Source organism: Zootoca vivipara, chromosome Z (genome assembly GCF_963506605.1).
Source record: "Zootoca vivipara chromosome Z, rZooViv1.1, whole genome shotgun sequence".
Taxonomy (NCBI): Eukaryota; Metazoa; Chordata; class Lepidosauria; order Squamata; family Lacertidae; genus Zootoca; species Zootoca vivipara.
Window position 1 is genome coordinate 18,302,233 of NC_083294.1, and position 25,681 is coordinate 18,327,913.

The window sequence follows — 25,681 nt, forward strand, 5'->3', positions numbered from 1 at the left end:
TTTCTCGTCTGGGTTGCCTTTATCATAGTTTGGTAGCATTGGAAGGAAACCCCAAGGGCCATCTAACTCAGCCAGCTGCAGTGCAGGATTCACAGCTAAATAGTCTGACCAAACTGCGGGAGGCAGTGCAAGACAGGAGTGCCTGGCGTACTCTGGTCCATGGGGTCACGACTAAAGGACTAAACAACAACAATCCCCGACAGATGGCCATCCAACCTGTGTTTCAAAACCTCCAAGAAAGCATGATCAATGAGATCATCTGCAGGAGCATTATTGGACATTTCCCCAATTGGTAAGGTTCATTTGATAACAAGAAGCAAAGCCTCTGCACATAGAACTCCCTGCCACTGGAGATTCAGCACTTGCCTTTTGTGCCGACCTCTAAACTGCTACTGAAAAATGTTCTATTCTGCCAGGCGAAGAAGATATCCTTCCATAATGGTTAATTGATAACTGTTTTTAACATTTTTATATGGTTTTTATTTTATGACTTTGTTTTTATTGTATGTTTCCAAAGTGTTGGTGCTGTCCTAAAGCCCTAAATGGCTTCAACCCTGTATAGCTGACACAGCATCTCCACCCCATTGTTCAGCCCAGACACTCAGCTCCAGCTCCAAGGGCCTTCTGGCAGTTCCCTCATTGTGAGAAGTGAGGGCCTTCTTGGTGGTGGCGCCTTCCCTGTGGAACACCCTCCCAACAGATGTCAAGGAGATAAAGAACTACACAACTTTTAGAAGAATCTGAAGGTAGCCTTGTCTAGGGAATGTTTGAATGGTTGATATTTTACTATGTGGAAGTGGAAACTCAACCTGCAAAGCTGAAATAATGCACCAGGAGGGAAAGTTATCATCAATTCTTAACATTTTATTTCTTTACTGGGTTAAACAAGGAGCAGAGAAAACCCCTGATCCAAAATACAATGGAACTGAAAGCGTTACAGGTACAGAGACTACTGAAAACACAGAGTAGGATAATAGTTTTAATACAACTGAATTATAGCATGGTTTTGTTGTTTGGGTTGGTTTCCCCCCCTTCCCCCCCCTCCCTCAACTCCCAAACTGTTTTTGGAAAATAAATGTAATAGGAACTAGTGCAAAAAAGTTCTAAAGATGAAGCACAGTGTGTCAAGTGGCATAAGAAAACCGTCCCACCCCCTTCCAAAGACACAGTCGCTTTATTATGACAGCTGGCTCGTCTGCACTTTCTCTAGACCCTTATTTGGATTATATTGTGCCCCAATTAATTCCTTTGGGTCCAAGAGCTGTTCTCATTCTTCGACAGTTACTCCTTGTGAAAATCCAGTGCCACCTGCCAAATCATATTTTGTCAGCTATGCAGAGAGTCCAAAGAGAGATTTTGCTTAAGGGCTCCTTCACACTTCCACTCGACCCATATTTGGATTGTATTGTATATCAATTAATTCCTAGTTTCTTGTTCTGTGGCCACACCTTGCATAAATCCAATCTTACCTCTGAATCAGATCTTTATCAGACATGTAGAAAATCCAGAGATTTTGCTTAACCAAGCAAATAACTTTCTGAGGGCAAGAGCTGTTTGACAGTGGAACAGACTCCCTTGGGAGGTGGTGGACTCTCCTTCATTGGAGATTTTAAAGCAGAGGTTGAATGGCCATCTGTCAGGGATGCTTTAGTTGTGATTCCTGCATTGCAGGGGCTAGATGACCCCCGGGATCCCTTCCAACTATACAATTCTATAATTTTGTTCCTATGATCTTCAATTCAGTGGGCAAGATCAGATTTTCACAAGGCACAGTGGTGGATCAACAACAAGAAGTCTCAGAATCACGGGAACGAATAGCAGCATGATATGATTGAAATATGGGGCAAGCAAAAGGGTAGACAAGCCCTCTGTTAAGCAACACTTCCGCACATTCGGTGAGATCCAATTCAGCAGGCAGCAGGTAAGATCAGACTTTTTGCAAGGCACGGCAGTGGAAAGAATGAGAAAAGCTCTCGGACTTGGAGGAAATTAATTGGCACATGATGCAATCAAAACATGGGGTAAGCAAAAGTGTGGACGAGCCCAGAAAGGAGAAAGTAGGACAGAAACAAGGCAGGGAGAGAGTAGAAAGGAGGTTTTAAAATGTTGACTTCAGCAACATGACTTTAATCTTTTAAACCTCACCACTATATACCGTAAAAAATGACTTGTTCCCCCCCCCCCCCCCCGTGGCAGGCCTGGCCTTGGTGCCTACAAGCACTTGAGAAGGGTTCAGCAGCAACCAGGCCCCGGGTCTCTGAATCACATCCTCCCAACCTCTCTTAGCTCACCAGATCTCAGTGGAGTGGCAAGAAGAGGCAGGCGTTGTTTTAATGTGCTGGGGCTCTAGTCCACCACAAAGGCCCTTGAAGTATTTTCAAATGAGATCATTAAAATAAAAATATATAAAACAAGCATCGTAAAGCAACATTTAAAATGAACCCACACAACACATTTTGAATACTAGATCAGAGCACCCCCCCACCCAATTGCCCTTGCCAGTTCCATTGGCTGCCTAGCCACCTCCCACCTCCAGCTTGTTTGGTTTAAGGGCTAGAACTTTGAATCATAGAATTGTAGAGCTGGAAGGTGCCCCAAGGGTCATCCAGTCCCACTCACTGCAATGCTTCCTGGGGGATGCTTCTCCAGAAATGTCCTCTTGGACATGGAGGAAAAGTGCTTTTTTAGGGTGACTAGAAATTGGGGGTGGGTGGGTACTGCTGCATTCTTGGACTGGAGAGTATCATGGTAAAGCCTTGTCCTTCTCAGAAGGTGACAGTGTTTGTATTGCCAACCATCAAATGAACAGGCACAACTTCTTGGGGCAGAGAAAGATAGGGCTCTAAACACATTTTTGCACTGCATAGGCAGGTTTTAAACAAAAATGCAAACACCATCAGCCAGGAGGTGAGGTGGTGATAATAACAGAATCACAGACCTTGGAATTGGGGCCCTGTGCATCCTGCCTGGTCTCATTCGGGCTGTAATAAACAGTTCCAAAGAACTGGAAAACAGAGGCAGAAGCATTTTCTGTGCATCACAAATGATGGGAGAAAGTCAGATTTCATAGAATCATAGAGTTGGAAGGTATCCTCCAAGGGCCATCTCATCCAACCCCCTGCAATGCAGGAATCTTAGCTAAAGCCCTAACAGATGACCTATTGCACCCCAACCTCTCACCTTGATGTGAAAGAAAAAAATTACCCAAAATAACCTCTACTTGTGGGGCGAACTTTGTTTGCATCAGAAGTTCTTAAAGGCCTTCTTTCTCTCTCTCCTATCACCTACCAAAGCCACTTTAGGGAAGGGGTAACAGTGAACCTGCTTTTATATCCAGAGTCTGGGAGTCCATCCCCAGCATCTTGGATCAAGCATAGGACCAGAATCTCTGAAATGTATCCTCCCATAAAAACCTGACCAAGCTTGGAGATCTTTGGGAGAGGCCCTTCTCTCGGTCCTACCACCCTCCCCAAGTATGCTTGGCGGTGACATGGAAGAGAGCTTTCTCAGTAGTGGCTGCTCCCAAACAACTTTGGAACTCCCTTCCTAGAGAAGACAGTCTGGCTCCCTCCTTGCTGTCCTTCTGGCCAGAAGGCAAAGACTGTTTTATTCAGGTAGGCTTTGGGGACTGACTTTTAAAAATAGATTTGGGTATTTCTAAGAGTTTAATTACTTTTTAGCAATTATCGTTTATATGTTTTCAGCTTTTTGTATCTTATCTGTGTGAGCTGCCTTGACTACTGGCCTGGGGAAAAGGCATGGGGTTGAGGGATACACCGTGGGTCAGGTGAGTTCCTTAAAAGAAACACAAAACTGTGCATATACAGTGGTACCTCAGTTTATGAACTTGATCTGTTCTGGAAGTCCGTTCTTAAACCGAATCCGTTCTTAAACCAAGGCGCGCTTTCCCTACCGTAATGAGGCCTCCCACTGCCGGTGCCCTTCCACCATTCAGATTCCGTTCTTAGACCGAGGTAAAGTTCGCAGACTGGGACACTACTTCCAGTTTTGCGGAGTTTGTAAACCGAATCATTCTTAAACCGGACTGTTCTTAAACTGAGGTACCACTGTACATGTAAAAAAAAATGGGGTCTTAGCAGACCACAAACTTAACACGAGTCAACAGTGTGATGCAGCAGCAAAAAAAGGCTAATGCAATTCTAGGCTGCATCAACAGAAGTCTAAGGAGTCCAGAACAAGGGAAAGAATAGCAACATTCTATTCTGGCAAGCTGGAAGGTTTGCAGGGGAGAGCAACCAAGATGATCAAGGGTCTTGAAACCAAAGCTTGTGAGGAACAGCTGAGGGAGTTGGAGAAGGGGAGACTGAGGGGCCACATAAGAGCTCTTCAAATATCTGAAGGGCTATCACAGGGAAGATGTAGCCAGCTTGTTTTCTGACGCTCCAGAGGTGAGGACCCGAACCAAAGGATTCAAATTGCAAGAAAGAAGGTTCCAACTAAACATTAGGAAGAACTTTCAATGGGTAAGAACTGTTGGAGGGTGGTGGATGGACTCTCCTTTACTGGAGGTTTCTAAACATGAGATAGATGGCTGTCTGTTGGGGATTCTTGATAATGATGATGATGTTAATACTATGATTACTGGATGAACATTGGGGGAAATTCTCTTTAGTAGAGCAGGGACAGTTCAAATAACAAGGAGAAACTCCAGGTTCAAAAGGGGAATATGTCTCTTGACTGCTCTGGGCCAAAAGAGACCTTACTTTAAAGGCTTCATTTAAAAAATGGTTTCTTTAAAAAGCCTGACTAGCAGCAACGGAAAGGGTGTGGGTTGTTGTTGTTGTTTTTAAATCATTATCAGGATCACAGAAAGTGGGAAGGCAGGAGTGATTTACTGTATTGGATTCCTGCATTGCAGGCATTTTACTAGAAGACCCTTGAGACCCTTTCCAATTATACCATTCTATGAATTTAACCCTTTCCCTTCCAAGCTGCAGTTCTGCCAATAAAACTCTTATTTCAAATATGAGGGAACTCCCAGTGATTGCCAAACCAATTCCAAAAATGGAAAAATTGGACCACACCACCGGGGGTGGGGGGAGGAGCAGGAGGGGACCTGCTGGTGGTGGCATGTCCTAGGACATCTCCCGGAGGACAAGGGTGATGCAGGCATGCCCTCAATTTAAGCTATTCAAGGAGCACTTGAAAAACCGTATCATAGAAGAGCTGGAAGAAACCCAAGCGCCATCTAGTCCAGCCCACTGCAATGCTGAAGGGCCAACCCATCACATAACATGGCTCGACTGAGAGCACTGAAAAGGTTGCTTGGGAATTATTAGTGACTGATGGAGGGTCCTACAGCTGGGGGCAGGGGGCAGCAGGGCAGTGCACCATCACAATTATAGTTTGGATTGGGCTGAGAGGATGATGGGGGAGGAAAAAAAAAACACAACAGATCTCTGCCAAGCCGTTTCTTTTGCCCCTAGGGCAAGTTACCCAGTATGGGGAAGAGATCACCGTGGCCCCATAAATTAGACATGTTATGTGTGGCGGCGGCCAGAGAAGTGGCCCTTGGTGGGCCGGGGGGGGGGTGCCTTTCCACAGAAGGCAGTTCTTTTCAAGCCCCACTGTGGGCCTTCCCTCAGACTCTTGAGCCTCTATGACACAGAAGGCCGACAGCTTGAGGCTTGCTGCCAACAGAACTATTGCCCCCCCCCCGACCTGGCCTGAGGTCTGCAGCCGATCGAACCCTTTTCTCCAGAGGCCGTGCCTGAGGCTTCCTGCAAACATAACTGTTCTCCAGAGGCCCAGCCTAAGGCCTGCTGCTAGCTGAACCATTCCCCCCCCCCGAGACGTAGCCTCAGGCCTGCTGCTCACTGAGCATTCCCCCCCCCCCCAGAGGCCCAGTCTGAAGCCTGCTGTTGAACAATCCCTTCTTCAGAGTTTGTTCCCACAGCACCCCAAACGCTTCAGAGACTCACCCGCTGCAGGGCGGGCCCTGCAACAACCTGCTCTGGGGGGGGGGTAGGTGGGAGGGGGCTCTGCGTTGGGGTGGCTTTGTCTGTGTCACCCCCAGTCCTGCGCCGCCACCCCCACCACTGTAGGGAGAGCTTCATTGTGCCCACCCAAACCCCTTCTTTCCTCCAGGTGAGAAAAGAGCTGGAGGTTTCCTTTTTCCCTGCCTTGCAGAGGAGGTTCACTCGTCCCTTGCGAGGGTCTCATCCATGGTGGGGAAGGCCCCCAAGCTCAGTCCCCCGCTGCTGTGCACGCTCGAGAAGGACACCATGGTGTGGAGGAGCATCAGGACCAGGACGCAGAACCGGATCTTGCTGTTGCTGAGGCGGGACCCTGCAGACACTGGCAGCAAGGACGGGTGGTGGTGGTGGTATTGGGTGTGGTGATAGTAGAGGTTGTAGTGCTGCTGCTGCCGTTGCTGGTGGTGATGGGGGGTGTTGTGTTGTTGGTCATGGAATGGCTCCGATTTGGCAGATGCATTGCGATTGCCTTCCAGGTGCCGGTCACAGGAGTCCCACCGCAAATCACAGCACTTGGCTTCCTGGTCAGGCAGCTCCTTCTCCAGCAACCCTGGCAGGATGAGAACAGAAACAAAGGAGGAGAAGGAAGAGGTGGAATCAGGAAATGCTAAATGCTACCTTCAGGAGAGCTCACCAGGGTTGCGCTACAGGAACCCTCAAATAGGCAGTTAAAAAGGAAGAAGCAAGCATTTGGAGGGAATGGCTTATTGCTTCCTTTGTCTCTATACTAATGCACAACACATGCTGTCAGGGCATTTGCTGGCTACCCTCGAGCAATGACACTCCAAACCAGCTTGTCTTTAATACTTTTATTGTGAAAGTTATTTATAATGCAAGAGTTTCATGAAAACATGTCTACTCAGTACTATCAGATTCTCCCAATGGCGCTTTTTGGATCCTCTCCCAGCAGAGTAGTTTGGGGACCCCAAATCTCCTCCCCCTGCGTTTGCGAGCCACTGATCGCCTCAGTTCCAGGGTGAATTTGAAAGGACGCCCCTCTGCTGTTTCCCCGCTGGAACTCTCTGCTGGCCCCTCCTTCCTTGCTGGTATCACAGGCTGCAGGTAGAGCTCTTGTATGCTGCCTGAGCCCTGGCCCGCTCCGCTCACTTCCTCCTTCCTGTCTCCTGTCCCTCTGCTGTTGTCCGAGCCATTCGAAGAGCTGGATTTGATGAGGGGTGGCTGTTCCCTGTAAGCCCACCCCCTTACACATGGGAAATAAACAGGGTGAATTCAAGCCCTTAATCATAGAACTGAAGAGTTGGAAGGGATCCCAATGGTCATCTGCAACCCCCTGTAGTGCTAGCGTTTCAATGGGCCAGCAATGGAAAAGCTTGAAAAATATGCATTTGGCTGAGTGGTATAAGAACCTAAGGACTTTGGCATTTGTGGGGGAAAATGACACATAAGCTGTGTGTTTCCAGGGTGGGGGATCCAGGAGGCTTCTATGCCACCTGGTGGGACTTTCATTTCCAGTGCTTTGGACACAGATGCTCAACATTTACCATCCATGCCAACTTGGGAAGTAGGAATGTATCAATTTTTATTGGTGGGTCTCACCATTTCTTTATCTCTTCATTTATTGCTTGCTTGCTTTGGATATGGGATGATACAGTACCCTGCTACTTCACTTTTGGGTTGGTAATTGTGTTAATATCTTTATTTTTTTTAAAAAAAACCCAAAAACACTAGGCAGGCTTTGGACAAGTCCAAGGCTAACTCCCTGTGGATACGGTAGTATCTTGGACAAGCAGAATAATTTTTGTCCAAATATACAAATCTAACAATTCCAATGAGCAGGGAATACAAGCTGTTTGACAGTAGGACAGACTCCCTCGGAAGGTGGTATGCTGTCCTTCATTAGAAGTTCTTAAGCAGAAGTTGGATGGTGTCTGCCAAGGTCTATCCAGCTGCAATTCCTGCATTAGATGACTCTTGGGTTCCAACTCTACCATTCTATGGTTCTATGACTAATGAAGGTGGTGGGCTCTCCATCAGTAGAGGTTCATAAGCAGAGGTTGGATGGCTGTCTGTCAGGGATTTCTGAGCTGAGATTCCTGCATTGAAGGAGGTTAGACTAGATGACACCTGGGGGCACCTCCTCACTCTACAGTTCTCTGATTCTATAACATAGATTCTAAGCCTCACCGGTGCAGATGAAGCCAGGCAACCCTCCATAGATCAGCTCGTCATTGTCAGGCAAGACGAAGGGACATCTTGTTTGCACCTCCAGGCAGTATTGCTTGCATGGGATCCGGTGTTGGCACTGCAGTTGGGTCACATTGAAGTACTCAGAGCACAGCCATGCCTTGTAGACAGCCTGCAGGAAGGGAGGAAGGAGAAGGGAGCATTAGAAAAATGGGATCCACAAGGTTGACACAGGTGTGAACTCAACAGGGAGCAGCCTTGCATGCTCTGAAGGTAGGAATAAAGAGAAATACTGTACAGAATGAATGTAAACCCAGCACCCCTGCAATTGGATTTGGAATAAACGTAAGGGGAGCTCTGCTGGATGAGGCCAGTGACCCAGCTGGTCTAGCATCTTATTCTCACAGTGTTCAAATGCCCCAACCATTGAGAAATAAAGGAATGCCTCGACCTGGACTTTTGCACGTTCTCAGTCAGGAAGACAAACACAGAACAGGTGCTGCAGATCACTGCAACAGCTCCCTCGCCATCCATGTCTCTTGGTCCCACAAACCTTGTGAGACAGCACTCCAGGCACCCCCCTCAAACTCTTTGCTAAATGCCCTGTTTATAAGCCATGGCCACGAGAGCTTCACCTGCTGGACTTCTTCCTGTTGTATTTCAGCCTTCGCTGATTGTGGGGGTCCAGGGTCTAGCAGGTGGCGCTGCTGCCTCTTGCTCCTATGTTTGAACACTAGGCTGAGCAGTTGAAACCTAACCAGAACTCACTCATTTTTGCTACCAGTTCAAAGTATAAGCACAGAGGTTAGGAACAAGAGATAAAGCTCCATAGTATCTCCTCTTCTGGGACGCGGGTGGCGCTGTGGGTTAAACCACTGAGCCTAGGGCTTGCCAATCAGAAGGAAGGTTGGCAGTTCGAATCCCTGCGACGGGGTGAGCTCCCGTTGCTCGGTCCCAGCTCCTGCCAAGCTAGCAGTTCGAAAGCATGTCAAAGTGCAAGTAGATAAATAGGTACCGCTACAGCGGGAAGGTAAACGGCGTTTCCGTGTGCTGCTCTGGTTCACCAGAAGTGGTTTTGTCATGCTGGCCACATGACCTGGAAGCTGTATGCCGGCTCGCTCGGCCAATAACACGAGATAAGTGCCGCAACCCCAGAGTCGGTCACGACTGCACCTAATGGTCAGGGGTCCCTTTATCTCCTCTTAGTAGTTAGTCAATGTGCACAGGTCGCAGAGAGGGTAAATAAACCTGCCTTTTAATATTTCCTCTGCATGACACAGTTCAAGTTGGCACCAGAGCAGCTCTCAAAATATTGCCCCTGGCTTTACAAATAATGATGCTCTGCCTAGCAGTTCGAAAGCACATCAAAGTGCAAGTAGATAAATAGGGACCGCTCAGGCGGGAAGGTAAACGGCATTTCCGTGCGCTGCTCTGGTTCGCCAGAAGCAGCTTTGTCATGCTGGCCACATGACCTGGAAGCTGTCTGCGGACAAACGCCGGCTCCCTCGGCCTATAGAGCGAGATGAGCGCCGCAACCCCAGAGTCGGACACGACTGGACCTGATGGTCAGGGGCCCCTTTACCTTTTTACTACAGTTATTTGCTTCCAAATGCTACCTTCCCCACCGCGGGCAGCCTCTTTCTCCCCCCCCTTTGTCTAGCTACACTCTTTTCTGCACCATCATCCTGCTTCGTTTCATGTTTGATTTCATTATCTGTCAAAATGGGTGTGGGTGTGTGATAACTCCATTCAAGAGAGAATGGATAACTAAAATCTGGGATGCAGTTATGCATGGTTAAGCTTCCATATATTGTGAGAACCAGAGTTGGTGGACAGCAACTCTCAAGAAATGGAGTCATGTTATAATGGAGTAGCACAGCAATACAGCACAGCTGTGATTCCTGCATTGCAAGGGGTTTAGACTAGATGACCCTCACTGTCCCTTTCCAGTTCTATGATCTAAGAACACCATCTCTCCTTCACTGGAGGTTTCTAACTAGGGGCTGGATGGCCATCTGTCAGGGATTCCTTAGTTGCAATTTGTGCACTGAAGGGGATTGGACTAGATGACCCTCAGGGTACCCTTCCAACAAGACAATTCTATGGTTCCGCATTATGTAAACAAGTGAACAAATGCACTAAAGAATAATGCTAACACCACCATCAATAAAGGGCTTCATTTAGCAGCGACACCATCAATAAGGAGCATCAGGCTCCAAATGTTTGTGGTGGTGGGGATATCCTTCTTGCCTCTTCTTCGGCAACGCTAGAGAAGGGGAAGTTTTGAGAGGGGCTGTTTCCTCCCTTCCCGTCCTTTGCTTGTGGCTACCACTCACTTGCTCACTCCCCCAAACTTGGTTGCGCTGCCCTGACGTGCCCACCCCCACATGCATCCTGCACATTTCTCTGGGAAGCAGATGTGGTTGCCATGGCAGCCATGAGCTGAGTGTTGCGGCTGGACCAGGATTTCCCAGCAGGAGAAGGAAACTGGCGGCTTCTGAAGGGAAATGACGGACAATCCTTCTTCCTATGCAATTCATAGAATTGTAGAGCTGGAAGGGACCCCCAGAAGGGTAATTGAGAACAACCCCTTGAAATACAGGAATCACCACTAAAGAATCCCAGACATTCAAACTCTGCTTGAGAATAGCCAATGTAGAGTTGTAAGGAAGGGGCCCCCAACAGTCATCCAGTCCAACCCCCTGTAATGCAGGAATCACAACTAAAGCATCCCTGAAATATGCTATAAAACCCATGGAAATGTGAGGTGTGGACATGCCCCACCCACAGGTCATGCTGTCTAAGAGAGTGAACTTTTCTCTAGCCTGCCTTGAAGGGCTACCGTGTGTGCCGAGCTTGAACAGATGCTCAAACATCTCATTAGCAGTGCTCATTTCCCCATATTCATGATTTATAAAACAGACCCAATTCAGATGCTCTAGCTGCAATAATATTGCAATTCCCAATAATTGCTGCCTTTAAAGGATAATTTTCTTTTTTTCTTCTTTTTTTTGCGGGTGGTGGTGGGGGGAAAGAGAGGGTTGCTTTGCTTCTAAGAATTATACTCTTGTTTTTATTGTTCCATTTTAATCCATGTATATTTTAGGCTAGAGTTGCATTTCTATACTCAGGAGTATTTGAAGAGGAAGCATTGAATAAACTGAAATGCTGCAATGCAAATATGTGCGGAAGAAATGAAGGAGGCGGCTCTGCTTTTCAAGGGAGGAGCAGCCAGCCAGAGCAGCACTGAGGAATCATAAGAGGATTTCCCTAATCCTCTTTTAAAACCATCCTGTAGGAGGGAGTTCCACAGATTAACTATGTGCTGCATGAAGGACTTCCTTCTCTCTGAATCACATCCTTGCATAGGCTGGAATCAGACAATGAGGGTAGAGAGAGATATGTGGTCCCACCCATTTTTAACACACAAGAAAGCTGTGATTCCTGCACTGCAGGGCTAGGTGACCCTTGGGTCCTTCCAACTTTATAAGGCAAACCTCTGCCTTGGGGAAAAGGATGAAGCTGTGGGGAAATGCTATGAGCTGCTGCCCTGACACCACAACATGGATACTTGGGATGAACTGGTTCAAGAAGAAGACATTCCCCCAAGACTAAGTCAGTGCCCCCTCCCTGGCATCAGCGAGGTGTAGTGGTTAGAGTGTCGGACTAAGGACCAGGGAGAGACGGGTTCAAATTTTCTTCCAGCCATGAAGCCCACTGGAAGTGACCTTGGGAGCCAGCTACTGCCTTTTGGCATGACCTACCTAACAGGGTTGTTGTGGGGATTAAATAAGGCCTAGGACCTGGAGACCCAAACTCCCACTTGGCCACAAAGTTTGCTGGGTGTGACCTTAGGGGCCTGTTGCAGCCTTCTCTCAGCTTAGCTCACCTCACAGTGGTGGTGTTAAGGATTAAATGAGGAGGGGGAGAACAATTAAAGCACCACCTCCAGCTCTTTGGAGGAAAGCTGGGGTGTAAGTGCAGTGAGTAAAGGTAAAGGTAAAGGGACCCCTGACCATCAGGTCCAGTCGTGACCGACTCTGGGGTTGCGGCGCTCATCTCGCTTTACTGGCTGAGGGAGCTGGCGTACAGCTTCCGGGTCATGTGGCCAGCATGACTAAGCTGCTTCCGGCAAACCAGAGCAGCGCACGGAAATGCCGTTTACCTTCTTGCTGGAGCGGTACCTATTTATCTACTTGCATTTTGAGGTGCTTTTGAACTGCTAGGTTGGCAGGAGCTGGGACCGAGCAACGGGAGCTCACCCTGTCGCGGGGATTCCAACCACCGACCTTCTGATCAGCAAGCCCTAGGCTCTGTGGTTTAACCCACAGCACCACCGCGTCCCTCAAAAATGCAGTGAGTAAATAAGCTAAATCCATGGTTAGATGTGATCTGCACTCCTGGAGGCTGGAAGCCAAGGCGAGTGGTGGGACTCCTGTCTGTTCAAAAGGAAAATGAGGCTACGGTTGCCACTCATAAGAACAGAAGAAGAGCCAATGACCCCCCCTAGTCCAACATCCTGCTTACACAGGAGCCAACCCGATGCTCCAATGGGAAACCCACAAGTAGGATCCCAGCACAAGAGTGACTCTTTCCACTTGTGGTCCCCAGCAGCTGGTATTCAGAAGCATTGCTACCTCAAGCTGTGGAAGCAGAGCAGAGCCATGTTGGCTAGTAACCATTGAGAGCCCTTCTCCACTATAGTGGGCATCATTGCCTTCTGTGGGAGTTTCTTTCATCTTTTGCAAATCTTCCGACATTGGGTGCTGACGAGTTCTAATGTTATGAGCGAGAGAGGAGAGCTTTCTTCCATCCACTTTCTCCATGCCATGCATCATTGTATAAACTTTTTATCATGTCATATCACCCCCCCCCCCTTTCTCCAAACTGTCCCAAATGCTGCAACCTTTTCTCCTTGGGGAGCCGCTCCAATTGCCTTGACTGCTTCACTTCCCCTTTTCTGAACCTATCCCAACTCCACAATATCCTTCCTGAGGTGAGGCAGCCAGAACTCTTCACAAATGCAGACTGTAGGTTTGCATAATGGGGCATTATGATACCAGCAGTTTTCAATTTTCAGTTCCTTTCTTTATGACCCCTAGCATTGAGCTTGCCTTTTTCACAGCCACCAAACACTAGGCCATCTCATTTGGATGAAGAGTTTGCAAGAATTCGCCCCACAAGATTTTTCAGATACCATCACAAAAATGGGTTTCCTAGTCCTTGGTACTTCTTTGCAGCTAAAATATCTCAAGCTCAAGCCCAATTCAAAGTGCTGGTTTTGACCTAAAAAGCCTTATGTGCCTTAGGATCCCAATACATCCCAATTGGAACTGCCCCGGACCCTACAACCATCATTTGAAGCCCTTTTCTGTGCTCCTCCTCCATGGGAGGTCTGCAGGTATGCCATGTGCGAATTGGGCCTTTTCAGTAGTGGCTCCTAGCTTGTGGAATGTGCTCCTCAATGAGAGCTCTTCTGGCACCATCATTGCATATCTTTAAGTGCCTGGCAAAAACATTTCTTTTCTGCCAGGTCTTTTTGGCTTTTAATTAATAATAGAATTGTAGGGTTGGAAGCGTTCCAGGGCTCATCTAGTCCAACCCTTGCAATGCAGGAATCTCAGTGAAAACACCCCTAACAAGTGGCCATCCAACCTCTGTTTGGAAACCTCCAATTGAGCCACCTTAGTTTAGAGTTACCAGACGTCCCCGTTTCCCAGGGACAGTCCCCGCATTTGTGAATAAGCCCCCGGACAAATTCCATCCCCGGAGTGTCCCCGGATTTCATCTAATGTCCCTGGGAAACGCAGCGGCTGCAATCTCAGCAGCCTGGACCAGTTGGCTCTGGCTGGCTTAAGGAGCTGCTCGGAAGTCCCCATATGATGGTGGTGCAGGGGCTCAAAGAGCAGCTTCTGGGCTGCCTTCACCTTCCCTGACTCCAGCAACTAAGTTGTGAGGGGGGCTTATCAGTTAGGCCTCCCTTCCCAGTTGAGGGATCCCTGTCCCCTCCTGCTTGCACGCAAGTAGGAGTTGGAATGGGGCTGCTCCGAAAGGCAGTGTGAAGCCTCCCTTCCCAGCTGGGGGATCCCTGCCCACTCCTGCTTGCAAGCTAGTAGGAATGGGATTGGGGTTGCTCCAATGGGAAAGGAGGCATCGCGCTGCCTGAGCCTCACCGCCACTCTTGGCCCTCCTCCTCCACCTTCCATGCCTGACCCACTGCACACTGCTTCCCCACCACCACCACCACCGAAGAATGCAACAACTCAGGAGCTGCCCAGGCTCATGGAGAAAGGAGATAGAAGCCTCAGAGGAAGGGGAAACGTGGCAGTTGAGGTCAAGGCAGCGGCTGGCCCCTCTGCCACCACCACTGCTGCAACATCAACGTCCCGAAGGTGTAGTATGTACCCGTATATTCTGGCGTATAAGATGACCCCCAACTTTTCCAGTTAAAATATAGAGTTTGGGATATACTCGCCGTATAAGAAATACGACCTGGCATATAAGACGACCCCCAACTTTTGAGAAGATTTTCCTGGGTTAAAAAGTAGTCTTATACGCAGGAATATACAGTATGTATGTATGTATGTATGTATGTATGTATGTATGTATGTATTTAAAGTGTCCCCGGATTCATTGAAAAAAAATCTGGTAACCTTACTAATATCAATGATAATTTTATGATTCTATATCTTTAGCTCCCAGGCAAAAATAAATAAATAAAATCCTCTTTTGCCAGGTCTTTGGCTTTTAACTATGACCTTTTTTGCACACATGATAAGTTTTAATCGAGTTTGTGTGTGTGTACACACACACACACAGCCTCGGCCCAGTATACCTGAAGGAGCATCTCCACCCCCATCGTTCTGCCCGGACACTGAGATCCAGTGCCAAGGGCCTTCTGGTGGTTCCCACACTGCAAGAAGCCAAGTTACAGGGAACCAGGCAGAGGGCCTTCTTGGTAGTGGCACCCGCCCTGTGGAACGCCCTCCCACCAGATGTCAAAGGGATAAACAACTACCAGACTTTTAGAAGACATCTGAAGGCAGCCCTGTTTAGGGAAGTTTTTAATATGTGACATTTTAATGTATTTTAATCTTTGTTGGAAGCCACCCAGAGTGGCTGGGAAAACTCAGTTGGATGGGCGGGGTACCAATAATAAATTGTTGTTGTTGTTGTTGTTGTTGTTGTTGTTGTTGTTGTAAGCGGACCTTACAAGGGGCCGCTTGGGGCTTCGTGGAAAGCATGGCGTCCATGGGGCTGTCCCTGAATAAGTCTGGCCCAGCTCATTGCCATGGACATGCCTTGGACCTGGTGTTTACCTCTTTGGATGTTGGTGATCTGACACTAAGTAAAAGTGAAACTAAAGAAGTGCCATGGTCAGATCATTACCTGGTGCAACTGGACTTCTCTGCGACCCTTCCCCTCTGCAGGGAGGTGGGACAGATTCGGATGGTCCACCCCCACCACTTAATGGATCCAAATGGTTTCCAGGGAGTGGTAGGGGATGCTTTATCCCATGTTGATGGCCTTTCAGCTGATTCCCAGGTGGCCCGCTGCAATGTGGAGTTAACCAGGGCTATAAACTGTTTGGCTCCGAAGCGCCCTCTCCGATTGCATGGAGCCCAGACAGCCCCATGGTTTTCCACGGATCTGAGGGCAATGAAACAATCGCTGAGACGGCTAGAGCGCCGGTGGCGGATAACTCATTCTGAAGCTGACCGGACACGGGTTAGAGCTCAATGTTGAGCCTACCAAGTGGCGGTAGCGACGGCAAAGAAGACTTTCTTCACCGCCTCTATTGCATCTGCAGAAAACAGCAGCAGGAGACTTTTTCAGGAGGTACGCAGTTTAGTGGAATCACCTGCTCCATCGGGGCCCAGTATGGGCCACATGATCTCCTGCAACAATTTTGCAAAGTTTTTTTTGCAGATAAAGTCGTTTAAATTCGGGAAGAGGTAGACTCTACCGTGGGAGCAGGGCCGGGGCGGGGGAGTGCTAGAGGACTGTCTAGTCAAGTTGCGTGGGATCAATTTCAATCTGTTACCTCCGAGGATGTGGACAGGCTGCTTGGACAAGTGAAACCAACCACCTGTCTCTCTGATCCTTGCCCATTCTGGCTTATAAAAGCTAGCTGGGAAGGGCTGGGCGATGGGCTTCACGGGTTGGTGAATGCTTCTCTCTGTGAGGGAGCCTTCCCAGACCTGCTGAAAGAGGTGGTTATTAAACCGCTTCTTAAAAAACCATCTTTAGATGTGGCCAATATGGCCAACTATCGCCCAGTTTCAAATCTTCCATTCTTGGGCAAGGTTATTGAGCGAGTGGTTGCTGAACAACTCCAGACATGCCTGGAAGAAGTGGACCATTTGGATCCCTTCCAGTCGGGATTCAGGCCTCATCATGGGACTGAAACTGCCTTAGTCGCACTGGTTGATGATCTCTGGCGGGCTAGGGACAAAGGTGAGAGCTGTTTCCTAGTTCTGTTGGATCTCTCAGCGGCTTTTGACACCATCGACCATAACATCCTTCTGGACCATCTAGAGGGGTTGGGAGCTGGGGACACTGTCATACAGTGGTTCCGCTCCTTCCTCCTGGGCCGTGTTCAGAAAGTGGTGGTGAGGGATGAGTGTTCAGACCCTTAGGCTCTCATTTGTGGGGTGCCTCAGGGTTCTGGCTTATTAACATCTCCCCCATGCTTTTTAACATCTACATGCAGCCGCTGGGAGAGATCATCAGGGGGTTTGGGCTGGGTGTTCATCAGTAGGCGGATGATACCCAGCTCTACCTCTCTTTCAAATCAGAACCACTGAAGGCAGTGAAGGTCCTGTGTGAGTGCCTGGAGGCGGTTGGAGGATGGATGGCGGCTAACAGATTGAGGTTGAATCCTGACAAGACAGAAGTACTGTTTGTGGGGGACAGGAGGCGGGCAGGTGTGGAGGACTCCCTGGTCCCGAATGGGGTAACTGTGCCCCTGAAGGACCAGATGCGCAGCCTGGGAGTCATTTTGGACTCACAGCTGTCCATGGAGGCACAGGTCAATTCTGTGTCCAGGGCAGCTGTCTATCAGCTCCATCTGGTACGCAGGCTGAGACCCTACCTGCCTGTGGACTGTCTCGCCAGAGTGGTGCATGCTCTAGTTATCTCCCGCCTGGACTACTGCAATGCGCTCTATGTGGGGCTACATTTGAAGGTGACCTGGAAACTGCAACTAATCCAGAATGTGGCAGCTAGACTGGTGACAGGGTGCGGCCGCCAAGACTACATAACACTGGTCTTGAAAGCTCTACATCGGCTCCCAGTACGTTTCCGAGCACAATTCAAAGTGTTGGTGCTGACCTTTAAAGCCCTAAATGGCCTCGGTCCAATATACCTGAAGGAGCATCTCCACCCCCATCGTTCTGCCTGGACACTGAGGTCCAGTACCGAGGGCCTTCGTTGGTTCCCTCGTTGCAAGAAGCCAAGTTGCAGGGAACCACGCAGAGGGCCTTCTCGGTAGTGGCGCCCACCCTGTGGAACGCCCTCCCATCAGATGTCAAAGAGAAAAACAGCTCCCAGATTTTTAGAAGATATCTGAAGGCAGCCCTGTTTAGGGAGGCTTTTAATGTTTAATCAATTATTTTATTCTATTTTCTGTTGGAAGCCGCCCAAAGTGGCTGGGGAAACTCAGCCGGATGGGCGGGGTACCAATAATAAATTGTTGTTGTTCTTGTAAGCGGACCTTACAAGGTGCCAGATGGGTGGGGTATAAATAATAAATTATGATTGTTGTTGTTGTTGCTGCTGCTGCTTCTTCTTTTATTTGCAGTATATATCAGCAATAAGCCAAGAGTCATACATGGCTGATTTTTTACATTAAAAAATGGTTTCAATGTATTTATGTTTGTTCATTCCTTTAAAATATTGTATGTCACTTTGAAACTAGTAAAGGTAAAGGGACCCCTAACCATTAGGTCCAGTTGTGACCGACTCTGGGGTTGCGTCGCTCATCTCGCGTTATTGGCCGAGCGAGCCGGCATACAGCTTCCAGGTCATGTGCCAGCATGACAAAGCCGCTTCTGGCGAACCAGAGCAGCACACGGAAACGCCGTTTACCTTCCCGCTGTAGCGGCACCTATTGATCTACTTGTACTTTGACGTGCTTTCAAACTGCTAGGTTGGCAGGAGCTGGGACCGAGCAACGGGAGCTCACCCCGACGCGGGGATTCGAACCGCCAACCTTCTGATCGGCAAGCCCTAAGCTCAGTGGTTTAACCCACAGCGCCACCCGCGTCCCATTTTTGGGACTAGTATATTTAATTAATAATGATAGCAGTAATAACGTTGCCACAGTACAGAGCTTTTCACTTGCTGCTGGACTACAACTCCCATCCTCCTCCCTGACCTCTAGACATACTGACAACTGGGACTGATGAGAGTTGGAGTCCAGCAGCATCTTGCGACAGGGGCACATATGCCTGCGGGAAACCAGCATGCAGAACATGAGCACAAGAGCATAAGAAAAGCCTGCTAGGTGAGGCCAAAAGCCCATCTAGTCCAGAATTCTCATAGTGACCAACTGGATACCCTAAAGAGAGATCTGCAAGGAGGACCTGAGCACAAGAGCAACTCTCCTCTCTGGTGGCTTCCAGCAACTGGTACCGGTACTCAGAAGCACTGCTGTCTCAGATAGTAGAGCCAGAGCATAGCCATTCTGGCCAGCAACCATCAATAGCTTTCTCCTCTTCAAAAATTTGTCCAGTCCTCTTTTACAGCCACCCACCAGTGCCTCCTGCCTGAGTCCCATAATGTAACTGGGTACTATGGAAGACACATGAACTTCTGAGAGTTGGTTTCCAGCAACTGGTATTCAGAAGCATTCCTGTCTCACTGTTGAGGCAGAGCATAGCCATCATAGCTAGCAGCCACTGATGGCAAACCTCCCCAAATTCACTGACCCTCTGTTTTCCCTGCTTTGTAACACCACATTTTCCTGCTGTGCTTTTACTAAATTTCCATTCTGCACCTAGATCCGAGCCATGTTACCTCCCTCACAACCTGGACTCACCCTTCAAGCAGGGATACAAGACCTTTTCTTCCCCCACAGGGTACTTCAAATGAGTAAGGTAGGCAGGTGTGGGCAAGCAAATGGGGTTATATTAGTCACCCTTGGGCTCAAAACAGGGTCTGCTAGTCATCCCTGAGGCAAAACAAGTCGCTTACTCCCTGAGAGCCATAATGGTTAGAAGGTTGGAATACAGACCTGTGAGAGCCCGCCCCCTCTGGAGTCTGCTCCAGGAAACTCATGGGGGGGGGGGGACAATGATGACAGTATCTGCCTGTCAGCCTAACCTACCTCTCAAGGATCAATGAGGATGAGGACCTGAGGACCAGGGTTCAAATTGCTGCTCAGCCCTATAGCTCACTGGGTGCAACCTTGGGGTCCAGCCACTGTCTTCTCTGAAGCTAACCTACTTGAAGGATCGTTGTGGGGATTAAATGAGGAGGAGCTGGCCCCTAAAGTGGAAATAAGTGCAATGGAGAAATGTAATGAAATAGGAGAAAGCCCAGACTCCTTCCATGCGAGATGAGGGGGCCTGGAAGGCAGTCTCAGGTCCTGGGGCAAACGCCCATTCTACAAATTCTCACAACTGAAAGCAAGTGTGGTGTATAATAATAATATAATAATTTATACTCTGCCTATCTGGCTGGGTTTCCCCAGCCACTCTGGGCAGCTTCCAACAAAATATTAAAATACAATAGTCTGTTAAACAATAAAAGCTTCCACTCAGGGGTCGCATAATGATGTAGAGGTTAAAGGGCTGAATTATGAGCTGGGTGATACTAGGGTTCAAATCCCCGCTTGGCCATGAATCTCATTGGGTGTGACCTTGGGAGCCAGTCTTTGCCTCTCAGCCTACCTTGCAGGGTTCTTGTGAGGATAAAACAGGGAGAAATATGGTATGTGCGCCACTCTTAGCTCCTTAGAGAAAACAGGGCAGTCTATAAATGTAATTAACAACAACAGAAGCAACGATGACGACGACAACCCTACCTTGCAGTCTCTCAGGCAGGAGCGCACGGAATAGTCCTCGGCCTGCAGGTACTTCTCCAGCAGCTCCTCGAACTCCTCGTACTTTTCCTGAGCGTGTTGGTCCAGCCTCTGGTAGGCCTCGAGACAGCTGCTGCAGGCTTCCCCGCGCTGCGCCCCGCCTGCCGCCGCTGCCACGTCGGCCAACAGGCTCCGGAGGCTGCAGTCCAAACTCTCCGCGGCGGCCATGCCTAGCAGCAGGTCCCAGACGGTGTAGTCTTGGCAGAACGGGAGCCGCAGGCCGCGGAAGTGTAGCTCCAGGAAGGCTAGCTGCGGCTGGGACGCCTCAGCAGGCGCGGCGACCGGGAAGGCGGGCCCGGGCGGCCCTAGCAAGAGGCGGCGGTGGCTGCAGGCAGAGCTTAAGTCCGGGCAGGGCTGCGCCGTGCCGTCGGGGCTGCTCGCCGCCGCGGCTTCTGGTCTGGGAGGCGCGGCCGGTTGGCCACAAGCTGAGCTCAAGTCTTGGTTGGGGCAGAGCTGCGCCTCCGCTGTCGGGGCTGCGCCTCCACCGCTCCTCACCACGGCCTCCGGCCGGGCGACGCTCCTATCCTGGGCTCTGAGCTGGGCCCCGGCGGCGGCGCAAAGCCAGAGGCGGTCGGAGAGAAGGACGGTGAAGAAGAGGAGAGAGGCCAGCGACAGGCGCCATTTCTGGGCCCGCTCCGAGTCGGCGCACGGTTTCTCGGGGGGGTTCGGCGGGGTTCGGATGCAACGGCGGCGGTTCTGGGAGGCGGCGCCGCCGGTCATATTTTTGGAGGGGGCGGCGGCGGGGGGGCTCCGGCTCCTCTTCCTTCTCGGGGCTCCTCTCCGCACCCCCTCCCCGGTAATGTCACCGGTCTCCTCTTCCTCCTCCTCCGCGGCATGGTGGCTCGGCGACGACGGGCGGCGGCGGCAGAAGCATCCCCGGCCACGAGGCGACGCGCGGCGGCGGCGCCCCCCGTCCGCCGCCGCGCCCTCCGCCGCCGATCCCCGCCCCGAGGGCGCCCCCAGCCTCTTCCTGCCGCTGCCGCCGCGGGGCTGCTGCTGCTGCTGCTAAGGGCTCCCGCCGGGCAGGGCATGGTGCTGCGTCGCCGACGACGGGAGGCCCCTCACCATGGCCGGCCCCGGCGCGTCGGCATCCCCCGGCTCCGGCTCCGTCCGTCCGTCACCGCTCGGCCCTCCTCCTTCTCCCCCTCCCCTCCATCCCCGCTCAGCTCCGACGGGGCCTGGCCGGCCGGCTCGCTCCCGATCGCCCGCCGCGCGCCCGCTCCGCCTTCGCCCGCTTCTCCTCCGGACCGCCGCGTCGCGGAGCAGGAGCCTGGCGCCGGGGGGAACTCCGCCTGCCCATCGCTCGCCTTCAAGCCGTCGCCATCTTCCGTGAACACCTTGAGGAATGGGGTGGGCTGCTGCTGCCGCTGCTGCTGCGCGAGGGCGCGTGCGCGCTGCTTGCTACCGGCCCCAACACCCCTCGAGCCAGCGGCGCGCTTCCTCCTTCCCTTGGCCCGACAGCTAGTGGGGCAGCGGGCAGAGATTCCTTCTGGTGTCCGCCTCCAATCAGGGCCCCCTCAAAAAATCCCCCTCCATTACCCCTTCCAGGCACCCTCTCCGGGCAACTTTTCCCCAGGAGGGACGGAGAAACGGCTTCGGGCTTCCGTCGACGGTTCCGAGCATCTCCATTGTCGCAACAGCCTCTCTTCGCGGCATAGCTCTCAAGTTTCGGATTTGAAAATAAGGGATCAGCATCCTCACCTGTCTACAATTCTCAGGGACAGTCCACGCTGCGGTAATCCCCACAGGCTAAAAATTAATTTACACCAGGCTACACACCGTCCTTCCCTCCTCCCAACAACCCTAACCCTATTACTCCTTGCTGGCTGTCACACACACCTGTGCTATTCTGTTAAGGGTATTTGTAGCCTTTTTATGGCTTATGGGATTCCATAATCTTTATGTTTTGCTGCCCTCAGACTTATAGTAATAATTTATAGTAATAATTTAATAATAATAAATAATCTGTTTGCTTTCTTGTGCTTTTGGAAGCCATGCATAGCTTCTAGTCTCTATTTGTATTGTAGAACTGATGCTTATCATTCCTGTTTTCTTGCTGATATTTGAATTGCCCTGTAAGTATTTTATTGATATGGATTTCCCTGTTGTCTGGAAACAGCTTTGAAGTCACATCTGACAGAAAGCACCATATAAAAACCTTAAACAAGAAAATACTGTGGAACAACTGCATGGCGACTAGCACTGCATGGGGGGGGGGGGAGTTTGCCACAGAAAAGTCATAATGAAGAAGCTACCGGTACTTCCAGCTTCTTACTTTCTGTGAGGATGCTGTATCACTGGGTTTCACAGATCACCTTTAAATGCTGTATCAATAAACAACAGTAACGTCTCTGACCTGAGATAATTACCTTTAGCTGCTATATTGATGAAAAATATGAGCATCTCTGATCTGTGACCTTTGACGGCTAGTCCCAGTTAGTATTCTCTAATGGGGGGGGGGGAGAGATGCACTCCATATGATCCCAAATGCATATATCCTTTGCTGCCCCATAAACAAACCCTCTCACATTCAGCTTGGGCTTGCTCTCCTGGGTGCTGAATCAAGTCAAGGTGTGCATGTGTGCGTGTGTGCGTGTGTGTGTGTGTGTGTGTGTGTGTGTGTGTGTGTTGAATCAAAGAAAGGAGGTGTTGAATAAACTAATGGGCTGTGTGTATGTGTGTTTAATCAAATCAAGGGGTGTGTGTGTGTGTGTGTGTGTGTGTGTGTGTGTGTGTGTGTGTGTAGGGGGTGTTGAATCAAATAAAGGGGTGGGGGTGTTGAATAAACTCATGGGCTGTGTGTATGTGTGTTGAATCAAGTCAAGGTGTGTGTGTGTAGGGGGGTGCTGGATCACATAAAGGGGTGGGGGATGTTGAATAAACTCAAGGGCTGTGTCTCTCTGTGTGTGTGTGTTGAATCAAGTCAAGGAGTGTGTGTGTATAAAGGTAAAGGCGCCCCTGACCATCAGGTCCAGTCGTGTCCGACTCTGGGGTTGTGGCGCTCATCTCGCTCTATAGGCCGAGGGAGCCGACGTTTGTCCACAGACAGCTTCTGGGTCATGTGGCCAGCATGACAAAATTGCTTCTGGCGATCCAGAGCAGCGCACGGAAACGCCGTTTACCTTCCCGCCGGAGCGGTCCCTATTTATCTACTTGCACTTTGATGTGCTTTTGAACTGCTTAGGTGGGCAGGAGCTGGGACCAAGCAACAGGAGCTCACCTCATTGCAGGGATTCGAAATGCCAACCTTCTGATCAGCAAGCCCTAGACTCTGTGGTTTAACCCACAGCGCCACCTGAGTCCCTTGTGTGTGTGTATAGGGGGTGTTAAATCAAATAAAGGGGTGGGGGTGTTGAATAAACTCAAGGGCTGTGTGTGTGCTGAATCAAGCCAAGGGGTGTGTGTTTTTGTGTGTGTGCCAATAAAGGGGTGTTGAAGAGAAGTTCAAGGGCTGTGTGTGTGTGTTGGGGTTGGGGGAGCCCTGGGCTCCATCTGCCCCTCGCAGACACCGCGTTCAACAAAGAGCAGCTGAGCTTCGAGGCAAATGCTTCTCTCCATGCGGTTCCTGCATGGCAGTGATGGAGCTCCCGGTGGCTGCAACAGCAGCGTCTGTGCTTGAGGGGGCCGGCCAAGGAAAGAGAGGTGGTGGTGTGTGGGGTTAAAGCTGCAAACTCTTCCTGCCGCAGCTACCCACCATCATATTGGTGTAGGTGCGGCTGCGCTGGTGGCAGTTGAAGCACTTGCTCATCTCCCGCAGCAGCTTCAGGGGCTTCTCCTCCTGCTTCTACTTGGGTGGGATCGCTGATGCCAGCTGGAGAATGAGGAGGGAGCCGGACCCGGCCTGCTCTGAGACCGTGAGGGAAGCGCGAGGGGCATGAGGCTTGGGCCTGTGCCCCTGGTGTGCGAGCGCAACCCCAACAGGTGGACCGATGGAATGAAGGAAAAGAAGGGAGGGGGGAAAGGGGAAGAGGGGGAGGGGAACAGTTCTGGGATAAGCCACCGCCTGCACCCTGAAGGCACCTAGCAACGAGCGCCCCCTTCCGCCTGGGAGGATTCTTTCCACGAGTTCCTTCTCCTAGCTCGGCAGAGCCCGTCGGAGCACCACGGACTCTCCCCAGGGGGAGGGAGAGGAGCTGCTTCCTTTGAAATCTGGCAAATTTACGGGATATCTAACAATCCGGGATAGCAGCGGGAAATGGATAGAAATAAGGGAGTTTCCTGCAAAAAAACAGGAGGGTTGACAGCTATGCTCCGCGGAAGTCGTGGTTCTGAAAGGACAGCTCCGGCCAGCCTTTCGCCAAGAGGGACACGCTGCCGCTGCTCCTACATCGCCTGGACGCCTGCTGTCTCGTCAGTGGAAGGGACTCCCTGGGAAGGAGGCAAGCTCTCGTTTGTTGGAGGTTTTAAAGCAGAGTTTGGACGGTCACCCGTCAGGGATTCTTTAACTGTGATTCCTGCATTGCATGGGGTTGGACGATATGAACCTTGGGTTGCCTTCCAACTCTAGTACTGTATTCTATGAAGCACCTCCACACCCCTCAAAGGCATCCTTCTTACAAAGGAGGGTGCTTACAGTTCGTCTACCTCCCAGAACCTGTAAAGGTCCATTTCCCCTCGAGGGATGGATCATGACAATTGTGGGGCCCCCTCTGTTCGGTCTCTATCACATCCTGTGCCTCCCCCATCTGAGAGTCTGAAGCAGCTGAGACAGTCACTCCTGCTTGGTTGGACTTTGCACTCTGATGGGGGATAATAATAGTTATTATTTTTCATTTATTACAATAGAACAAGGCCTTTTCAGTAGTGGCTCCCCACCTGTGGAAGGTTCTTCCCTGGGAGGCTCACCTGGCACCATCATTACATATCTTTAAGTGCCAAGCAAAACAAAAACTGTTCCTTTTCCTCCATGCCATTGATTCTTAACTTTCTGTGGCCTTTTTCTCATGGGTGGGATGTTTTAATGCAGTTTTTTTTAAAAAAAGAAAAGAATTTTTTATTTTTAATGTAGATTTTAATCAGTGCACATGCTCCTTTTGTAACAATTATTTGATAATAATAATAACAATTATTTGATAATAATAATTTGTATTGATAATTAACAGTAAAAAGAATTTAAATGTAATAATAATGACATACCTCACATTCTCCCCCCCCCCAAGGATCTCAAGCCGGCATAACAGTTCGTCCCCTCTTTTAAACCTCACATCAATCATGTAAGGTAGGACAGGCTATGATGCAGTGGCTGGCTGTGCCCATGCTCCCAGGATGTTGAATGTATGAAACACATTTTATTATACTGTAGGTCTGTATCAACAGGTTAGACAGCATCTAATCAAACCAATATTAACAGAACAACCTGGATTTGCTGACTCCTTTTATGTTAAGGTTCTCCTTGAGGATAAGACTGATTCTATTACACTGGTTGTAGCCCAATTTCTCTCAGAGGCAGGAAGAA

General features: G+C 50.0%; 1 protein-coding gene across 1 annotated transcript; it reads right to left on the reverse strand.

Annotated features, from left to right (window-relative positions):
* Positions 1-843: 843 nt before the first annotated feature.
* Positions 844-21,350, reverse strand: NALF2 (NALCN channel auxiliary factor 2). The gene is made up of 3 exons (XM_035113946.2): positions 20,170-21,350; positions 8,142-8,313; positions 844-6,546 (listed from the first exon to the last, which is right to left on the reverse strand). The coding sequence occupies exons 1-3, from the start codon at positions 20,944-20,946 to the stop codon at positions 6,158-6,160; spliced, it is 1,338 nt and encodes a 445-aa protein (XP_034969837.1). The 5' UTR covers positions 20,947-21,350; the 3' UTR covers positions 844-6,157.
* Positions 21,351-25,681: the final 4,331 nt, after the last annotated feature.

Coding starts and splice junctions, on each gene's coding strand:
- NALF2 (XM_035113946.2), bottom strand. CDS start 20,946: ATGACCGGCGGCGCCGCCTCCCAGAACCGCCGCCGTTGCATCCGAACC. Junction 8,314..20,169: donor CCTGCCTGAGAGACTGCAAG/GTAGGGTTGTCG, acceptor CCCTTCCTGCAG/GCTGTCTACAAGGCATGGCT. Junction 6,547..8,141: donor GCCTGGCTTCATCTGCACCG/GTGAGGCTTAGA, acceptor TCATCCTGCCAG/GGTTGCTGGAGAAGGAGCTG.